This window comes from Aspergillus caelatus (assembly GCF_009193585.1).
Source record: "Aspergillus caelatus strain CBS 763.97 unplaced genomic scaffold BDV27scaffold_262, whole genome shotgun sequence".
Classification (NCBI taxonomy): Eukaryota; Fungi; Ascomycota; class Eurotiomycetes; order Eurotiales; family Aspergillaceae; genus Aspergillus; species Aspergillus caelatus.
Window position 1 is genome coordinate 39,947 of NW_022475525.1, and position 9,552 is coordinate 49,498.

General features: G+C 48.3%; 3 protein-coding genes across 3 annotated transcripts; 2 read left to right on the forward strand and 1 right to left on the reverse strand.

Annotated features, from left to right (window-relative positions):
- Window positions 1–374: 374 nt before the first annotated feature.
- Window positions 375–3,146, forward strand: BDV27DRAFT_54175 (ENTH domain protein). The gene is made up of 5 exons (XM_032076893.1): window positions 375–850; window positions 927–1,164; window positions 1,216–1,406; window positions 1,457–1,568; window positions 1,623–3,146. Exons 1-5 carry the CDS (start codon window positions 803–805, stop codon window positions 2,858–2,860), a joined length of 1,827 nt encoding a protein of 608 aa, XP_031922542.1. The 5' UTR covers window positions 375–802; the 3' UTR covers window positions 2,861–3,146.
- Window positions 3,147–4,089: 943 nt separating this feature from the next.
- Window positions 4,090–6,196, forward strand: BDV27DRAFT_149572 (uncharacterized protein; the record flags this gene model as incomplete). The annotated part of the gene is made up of 4 exons (XM_032071079.1): window positions 4,090–4,867; window positions 4,943–5,256; window positions 5,303–5,418; window positions 5,467–6,196. 4 exons carry the CDS (start codon window positions 4,090–4,092, stop codon window positions 6,194–6,196), a joined length of 1,938 nt encoding a protein of 645 aa, XP_031922543.1.
- Window positions 6,197–7,959: 1,763 nt separating this feature from the next.
- Window positions 7,960–9,552, reverse strand: BDV27DRAFT_54235 (acetate uptake transporter family protein). The gene is made up of 3 exons (XM_032076894.1): window positions 8,712–9,552; window positions 8,494–8,659; window positions 7,960–8,442 (listed from the first exon to the last, which is right to left on the reverse strand). Exons 1-3 carry the CDS (start codon window positions 9,095–9,097, stop codon window positions 8,125–8,127), a joined length of 870 nt encoding a protein of 289 aa, XP_031922544.1. The 5' UTR covers window positions 9,098–9,552; the 3' UTR covers window positions 7,960–8,124.

Below are 9,552 nucleotides of genomic sequence, written 5' to 3' on the forward strand. Positions count from 1 at the left end.
GGGAAAGTTATTGGGTTTTAAAGCGATACTATATAGAATTTATAGTTCCAAAGAAGCGATATATCAGATTTCTATGGGGGGAGAGCGAGATGAGGACCTTAAAAAACAAAACCTAGGAAAAGAAAAGAAAGAAGAAAAAGAAAAAGAAAAAAAAAGATCTACTCAGAAATAACTCTGCGCTTTTGTCTTAGGGTAAAGAAGATGATGATGCTGAAGAAGAAACCAGATTTTCGGTCAAATTCATTGTACTAGACGGCAGAAGAAGCCTATACTCCGTATATCAGGCACAGTGTGAGGTTCCTGAATAGACTAAGCGGGAACGTGATACATACTTGATATCTGCCTAAGGCGGAGAGAGTAAAGCTTAACTCCACTGCGATTCCCGCTGACTGACACTCCAAACGTTCCGAAGGCCTGAAGCTCCCTCAGTCCCTCCAGCCCATTTACCAACCTTCTAAACTCTTCGAGGCCGGCATATCTCACGCTTTTATTGCCATCATTATTTTATCGATCTCAGTCTCACTCTCAGAAGTTGTGTTGATTATAACTTCACCCACCCCCACCTTCTTACCAGACTCCATACTTCCAAAATTACGACGCGCGCAGCATGGCTTGAGCCACCATGACTGTTGTTAGTGCCGGTGTCGACAGATCAATTTGGAACTACGATAGCTGTTGATCTGCCTTGATATTTTTGAAGCCCTTATACCCTACAGGGGTCTTCAGTCCTAATTGAACTTCTCCCACGAGGATCTTCTGATCCCGATTACGGCCCAATCGCGGAGTCCAACACACCGTCGCAATGTCCCACAATTTTGAGAAATCGGTAAAGGGGGCCACCAAAATTAAGGTCAGTATGAATTGAAATTGTCTCCATGCCTGTTGTGATTAGCATGAGGCACTGATGACTGGCTTCATGCGAGCAGCTCGCGGCCCCTAAATCTAAATACATAGAGCACATCCTAGTAGCGACCCATACAGGAGAAGCGGGAGTAGCAGAAATATTTCGAACAATTCAGCTTCGGCTACGCGACTCAACATGGACGATAGTCTTCAAAGCCCTCATTGTCATACATATCATGGTAAGGGAGGGGCAATTGGACGCTACACTACAGTATATGGCAGAGAACCCGAGGAAGCTTGCAATAAGCGGATTTTCAGAAGGTAAGCCGGTAGAGTTCCAGATATACGAGCGAAGATGCTGACATCGGGTAGTTCAGTCACAGGGACATAACATCCGGAGATACTCCGATTACCTAGTCGCGCGCGCAAATGCATTCGAGGCTACCAAAACGGATTATGTACGAAGCGGGCAGGGACGTATGAAGAGATTGACGGTAGAAAAGGGCCTCTTGAGGGAAACGGAGATTGTACAAAGACAGATCCATGCGCTGTTACAGTGTGATGTATGTTCTCCATCTGCTGTAGTCAAGTTACGATGGCTGACCGTCTCTAGCTTCTGACAGATGAAGTTGAGAACGAGATTACGTTAACGGCCTTTCGCCTGCTCACATTGGATCTCCTGACGCTTTACTCAGTCATGAACGAGGGCACGATCAACGTTTTGGGTAGGTATTATCACCCGTTACATATTGCGGCTTAACTCATGGTGTTCGCAACAGAGCATTACTTCGAAATGTCGCGGCCTGATAGCGAGCGTGCACTGGAGATTTATAAGACTTTTACCCAACAAACAGAGGAGGTCGTGAAATTCCTAGGTGTCGCTAGACATTTCCAAGCAGCAACACGGCTAGAAATACCCAAGCTGAAGCACGCCTCTACCGACCTAACTCGACTCCTTGAAGACGACCTTAATGACCCGGATTTTGATCAGCGACGAAGAGAATATTTACTGCGAAAGGGAGGAAAGAGCGGCAACCCGGGTCAGACATTCGCATCCAGCAACACGGCTGGAGCAGGAAGTAGGTCTGTCAGCAATCCTGAACCACCTCGACCCCACACACAACCTGCTCCGCAAAAGAAAGAGAACCCAGCGAACTTGATCGATTTCTTCGACTCGATCGATCCACAACCCCCAGCACAACAGAACCCTATGCAGCTACCACATCTACAGCAGCAAGCGCAAGCGATGCAATTCCAACAGACAGGCTTCCACCCGCAACAGCCAGCGTTCTACCCCCAACAAACTGGGTTTCAACAACAGGCGCAGCCGACCGGCTTTGGCCAGGTTATGCCAACTGGGGATCCATTTGCACAGCAAAGTACCAATCCATTCGGTCAACAGCAAGCTCAGCAGCCACAGCCACTTCAGTCAACGCCAACTGGTGCGGGATTTGGTGGTTACTCAGCGCAGCCGCAGACATATGGATTCCAGCAGAATCTTGCCCCTGTTCACCAGAACAATCTTACGCCATTTCCTCAGCAACAGCAATCAATGTCCGGTGCGCAGTTGCAACCGCAAATAACGAACCCCTTCAGGCAGTCGATGTTACTGAGTACCCCAACCGGAACCGGCATGCCGGCATCTTCACTGAACCGCCAGAGCACAAACCCTTTTGCACGACGGCTGTCAAGCGCCAACCCGCCGCAATTCGACGCCAGTACGCCGCCGCCACAGCAACCGCCTCCGCAGTCAGCGCCGTCACTACAACCCCAACGAACGGGGACTAATCCTTTTGCTCGAAGCTCTTCGGTCCCTCCGCAGCAGTCACAGGGCCTGCAGCCTCCTGCGCCGGCGCCTCTGCGGCCCAATCCCACTGGAAGCACGAACCCTTTCCGCCAAAGTGCCTTTGTCAACCAACAGACTGGTCAGGGGTGGCATGTCGGTGGTCAGCAAGGGACGATGGGCGGTTATGAGCAGCTGGAAACTGTGCCTGTGTTTCCGCGGCCCGGAATGTAATGTCCCCATTGCGGTCTAGACGGCCGTGGCACTTATATCGGGATATTCTTAACCCCCGCAGTTCCTTCTTGTTCATATTCTCTCCTACATGGGTCGTTCAGTTATTGTGTTCGTTTTCAGCATACGATGGTGAGCTCGCAGCGCGGGCCTGGCTGCCAAATCTTGTAGCGATAGCCAACATTAGTGACTAGGGCATGTAATAAGACTTTGTAGATTTTTTTTTTTGCGACCGTGCTGCGAGTAGCGGGGTGTTGAGAGTCGTCGTAGCCCTTTCGCTGAACCTCCTCAGTGTCTTTTTCCAATGGCGCATGGGGCTTTTGTGTTCATGGGTAAGAAACAGAGCTATTGAACCTCAGATTGAAAGGGGAACAAATACACAGATTCTAAATATAAATATATGTAGTCAATAGACTGGACAGGTCATGTCTCATTTGGAATAACACACACACACACACACACACATATATGTATATATATCCAATTGCAACTTGATATGTGCTATGAATCCGATTCCAAATACGTACTGACTGGCTCCAATAACTTTCTATAAAATTCCAGGAATTGAGTTCAAGCTCCACTTGAGCGAAGGATTGCATGTAGTATATATAAATAAATTATATATTGATTTTTCTTTCCTTCGAGAGGAATCAAGTCCAATTTTCTCTTTTAGGTTTTCATTGTTAAATCCCGAACTCATGCACCAGGACGAGGGATTAATGACTTTCTCTCTCAGGGCTGGACTCCAATTCCGCTGGTTGTGTTGGATCCAAACTTTCCCTTAATTGGTTTATGTAAACGAATTCTCACTAACTTAGGTCTCGTTCTGTCGTTCCACAAGGGAACAAATAAAAATAAAATAGAAATAAAATAAAATAAAATAAATTAATAAAAATAAAAGAAGGGAGGGGTCCAACCTCCCACTCCCTGTTTCACGTATATATATATATATATATATATATATAAAAGACAATTAGATCAAGCTGGGAGAAAGGATGAACTTTTTCCTGATAAGGGCAGTGCGCTGACCATTCAGCAATTTTCCCTCCCTTGTCCCATCTTTCTTGACCCTCCCAAATCCACTTGGACGCCTTTCTCTCTAACACCCACATTTCCAAACTCATGGTCCCAGTTCTCACTCCAGCTTGAAACGGCGTGTCCCCCTTCCCCCCCCAATGACGATCCTTCAAACGTGAGATCTCCGAAGTGCCATAATTAGATTTGCGCGCACCATGGACGCCAAGAACTCTACTCACCACTCAACGGCGCCCTCCGATCGCCAGCAGGTACTGCCGCTCCTAAACTCCACCCCGGTCTCGTCGGCGACCTGGGCGTCGTCTTCTATACAGAATTCAGATCCTAGTCATAGCTCGGCCCCAGCGTCGCCAGCAGTCCATGACAATTCTCATGCGCTCGCCTTCGTTGATGAATCCATTCGTCAGAACATAACTCATAGTTCCGAGCGCGATAGTCAAGATGTAGGCAGAAATGCTGTAACGAAGGCGCGCAAACCGCGCAAGCCTAGTAATGCGTCGGGTGGCCGGTCGACCCTGTTTTGGGTCCATAGCGACCCCCAGTCGGCAGCCCAGGGAACGAGGGATGAAACGCTCAAGCGCATCCGTTCGCATGTTATGTCGGAGCATAATCGCAAGAAGAGACTGGAGAACACTAAACGGTACAAAAGCAAGACATGGAAGCACCTTGCTTTCCAGCCGCCGGAAACCGCCGCTTCTAGTTCATCGGCCTCTACTCCTTTAGCCTCTGCGCTGGGCGACTCTCAACAAGTGCCCCTCAAAGTATCTCAGCCCGAGCAACAAGGAGGTAGTTTAGAAAACGCACTAGCCGGTGACACGCCAGGCTTTGTGGCAGCCTCGACAGAAAACTACCATGACGTTGATGCATCTTCGCATAGTCAGGCGCTTACCGTGATCCAGAATAATTCGCCCGTGGCCTATCTGGGTTCAGGAGGCAATGATCCTTTCAATGTATTCCATACGCGGCTTACTGATCGTATGTCTCGGCATCTTCAACACTGTGAGTCAGTTCTTTGGACCATGTAGACTATACGGAGCTCATATTTGATAGTCCTGGGCACCCTGACCCATATTGCGTACCCGCTCCAACGCCGGTATGGAGAGAAACTACAGGCACATTGGACAGCACTGGTCCATCGCGACCCTGCGTCACTCCACGCGTGCATATGTGTTGCTGCCTCCAATACTGCCCTGACAATCGGTGAATTCCCGGTGAGGGAGGGTCAACGGCCCAGTTCCCTACTTCTCGACACCTTTCATCACAGAGGTGAGACAATCCGGCTGGTCAACGAGGGGCTATCAGACCCTGTCAAAGCCTCGAGTGATTCGTTGATTGCCGCTGTTTCAACGCTGTTAACGATTGAGGTATGACATTCTGCCAAGGGATTCCTGCTCGCTACTGACCATATAGATTGCTTCTGGAAACCCCGATTATCTCAAGATCCACCTGGCCGGATTGAGGCAGATGGTTGCCCTGCGAAATAGCCTTGCAGACGTACCACCTGATATCCGGTTCCAGATCTCTTGGTTGGTTTAACAATCGAATAATGTTTCGCCTATCGCTAACGCCAGCAGGACCGATATCCGGGTGGCTTGCATGGCCTTCACAAAGCCAATCTTCCCTTTCCTCCGTTATGCTCGCCCTGCCCATTTCACCATTGCCCCTCCCAATGAAGACCTTGTCAAGACTGCTTCTGCATTGAATTCACTAATTGAGATACCTAGCATCTTCGGTGATGGCATGTCGAAGATCATCTACGACCTTTCTGAGCTTGTGTGGTACGCTGAATGGGTGAAAAGCGGACAGAATTACCAAGAAATTGACGACGAGACCGAAGGATACTTCAACACAGAGGTCATATATGTCGAATATGCCCTTCATATGGATCGGTATCTCGAGACCGGCGAGCCTAAAGGGGACGCGAATATTGAAGGCTGCGTCCGGCTAGCATGTCTTCTATTCCACAATGGTACGATCTGGGAATTCTACCCCCAGATCGGCCCCGTGTTCCCCAAACCGGTCAGCGCTCTTCGTCTGGCGCTAGCTACCACGATCCCAGCCGGATTCTTCCAAATGCTCCCGGAGGTGTTGATCTGGGTGCTTTTCGTCGGGGCATGGAGTTCGCAGCTATTGCCTGAAAGAACATTCTTCGTGACTGAGTTAGCGGCTGCAGTACGAAGACAAGGAATCCAGTCGTGGCAGGAACTGCGATCCCTGCTGCTAAACTTTTTCTACGTGGACCGCGTTCACCAAACTGTATTGCGCGGATTATGGGATGAAATCCAGCTAATACGTATCCCGTGAACATCATCTATACCCAATGAGCCGTTATATAACCCTGTATAGTAATGAAAATAACCCTGTACACACCATGAGACAGGCCACTCCAACCTTACATACCTACACGTTATCTCTGTCCCCACACTTCACCCGCCTGATGTGTTACATTGTGATAAGCTGCAGCAATACCCCCAAGTCTCTGGGCAAAGAACCAGCAAGCCACCTGATAACCGGCGGCGTCCTGTCACTATACCGTCCCATCAAGTGGACAACAGCTAGTATTACTTAACTAGGTAATACTATGCAGGTTTAGCAATCAACCAATTGTCACATCAAGCAGAGTGGACCCGTTTACAACTTGCAACCCTACCCCTACCTAGTATCTACTAGTATCTAGGTACACCAACCCTGCACGGCACCCCCAGCCCAACGTCAACTTAAGTCTCTAATCCAGCACTCACCACACCCATAAAAATACTTAGTAACTAGGAAGTAACTTAGTAACAATACTATCACATCACAAAAATTACTCAAAGAAAGGACAAAACAGCCATGTAGGTACCATAATCTCACCCATTCCTCACATGCATTAGTACTACATGTACTCTGTAATAGTATGCGCGATTTTCATGTCCGAGTTAATGGCGTGATCTCCTGATTCCGATGAGGGAGTTCCCGGAAAGACTTTTTGATGGATCTACGTCAGAGGTAGTTAGTTCTCTTGCTTGATTTACTCGGATATACACCTAGATCTATATATCAAGGATCATGACATTTTTTTTTTCTTTCAATATACTCAATTACCCTCTCTATAAGAATATAATCTAGACAAACCTCTACTTTAGAACCCAAATATTTCAAAGATAAAACTCACGATCAACAAAATAGATAAAACACCGAAAGGAAAGAAAAAGAAAGGAAAAACAAGCTTATGCATGCAGGACTCACGCCAAGCCCGAGTTACCCCCGTAGCCAGCTCCACGGGCTGCAAAAATTTTGCACCAAGATGCCGAACTTCCCCCGTCCGAACGACTCCCGACCTGCAAAGGCAAGCCGAGAAATTTCCGATCTATAGGACTTATTAGTTTGGCGGCCCCTTTTCTTCTATCTCTTCTTCTTTTTTTTTTGTGTGTGTGTGTATGTGTGAGCAAATGGCCATGCATACTATTGCGCAGAGAAAATAGAAGCGCCTTTTTTTTGCTCAATCTGTGTATTGTTTGGTTTATGCTAATTGATTGGTTCAGGATTTTGCGCTTGGTCTGAGAGCTGTGTTCGCACTTATAGCTTTTGTGGTGTTTTGATTACATCTCTCTCTCTCTCTCTCTCTCTCTCTCTACTTTGTTTTGTTGGAGGACAAATGGTTTATGCTGACCCGATAGGAACGACTATTATATATTGTCGTACTGTGAAGAGCTCAGGGATATTCGTCAGCCTCTATGTTGAGGGCATGTGGTATATCCATGAGTGATGACTACTATTCTGGCACGTGTGGGAGCTAACGTCTGTGCTTCGCGACAGGTCCGCAACATGTCCCGTGGCCGAACAGACATGACTTGCCTACAGGATCGCACGCCTTCAATTACAACACGATAAAGCAGCAGATTCATTATCATTGAGTGCATTAACTAATAGAACTAGATACAGACACACGTCCCCTTCCATCGTCCATTCACATGAACAACAGATCGCCATCATTACAAAGCTATAAAAGGTGCTGGCAAACGGCAAAAGCAAATGAAATCATCGCAAAGACCATCTATACCTGCTGCGGATTTGGGTATAGTATTGGGTGGCCAAGCTGATCTGCAATACAACATGCAGAATGCTGACACGACATTACATTCTCGCAGCAATGATCTTACAAGAATGGGTATCTGACAAAAAAGGAAACGCCGGGACAAGATCCCGGCCCAATCGAGTTATGATCATCGACCTTCGCACCGCGCAATAATCTAAGCGGTCTCGCGCTCGGACTTGCGGCTGCGAGCAGTAGGAGACCAGGGGAAATGGGCGACGGGGAGGATGAAGAAGCTGTTGCTGTTGTCCGCAATACCGGCGAGGGCGTTGTACCAAGCTGCAAATGCTGCCAGGAGACCGAAGAAGCCACCGGCCTTGATGACGGGGGGGTTGGGCTTGTTCTCGGAGTTGCGGTGGATATAACCAATACCGAGGAGCAAGAAGGTAAGGTCCAGGAAGAAAAACAGCAAGAAGAAGGCTACGGTGGACCTCAGGGTGCAGAACAGCAGGATAGTGGTGAAGATGAACCATCCCTTGTCACAGTCAGCACGCGACTCATTCAATTACCGGAACTGCGAACTTACAAAGAGGAACAATCCGAAAGAGTTATCGAACTGCGATGTACCAGCGCCTCCGAGAGCCTCCGCAATCTCGAATCCACCTGGGGTCAGGATGATCGCGAAAGCAAGCCAGAAACCACCATAAGAAGACAGAGCGGTGGCACCAAAGGTGTTTCCAACGGCCATTTCCCTTGAGAATATTAGTGTACAACGACTGGACATCTCAGTGGAGTATCACTTACCACATGCCAGCAAGCAATTGAACAAGGCCACCATAGCCGAAAGCCAAAGCGACCACAATGTTGGGCTCAGCGATGTCACGCGCACCCATGTTAATCGCGCTCAGCACGAAAGTGGTGAGGGCGAAAGCAGACAGGCCCAGAGGGGCTGGGTTACCGAACTTGCGGTGCTCGACAGACTTGTATAGACCAGGTTGGAACTCACCACCGAAGGGACGGAGTTGAGCCTCAGCGGTGTTGACGTGAGCGAGAGGACCATATCCGAAGCGCGCAGCAGCCCTAGCTGTGTCCTCAGCGGACAGCTGGTGGGTGGGAGCAGCTCCATTGATGCCATCGGAGTTGTTTCCGAAGTCCTTTTCGAACGCTTGGGGGTTTTCTTGGGCGGCCATGATGCTCACGGATTGAAGGATCTATTCACAATAGGTCCAATTGATGTCTGATGCGACAGAGAATTAACAAGTGAGGTTAAAAGAGGAAAAGTGAATCCAGCTAGCTGGACGTGGAGATGAATATATATGAAACCGCGCAAGGGATTTCAAGGGAGAACAGAAGACACGATGCGCACAGCACTGCTGGCTAGAACAAAACAACGACTTGACGATTTAGGACCGTGCAAGATGGAGAAAGGAGAAATAAGTAGAACGGAAGGAAGAGGAGGGAAAGCGTAAGTCAAATAATAAAATAAGAAGGGACGAGGGCCGTCTGGACCGATGGAAAGAAACGACCAGACATTCAATCGGACGAGCGAAAGTTGCAGGGGTGTGAGGACAGCAACTTACCGAATACGGGAGGAAGGCCCGTTAGTTGGACTTTAGTTCTGATTTAGGGTTTTTTTTTTTTTTTT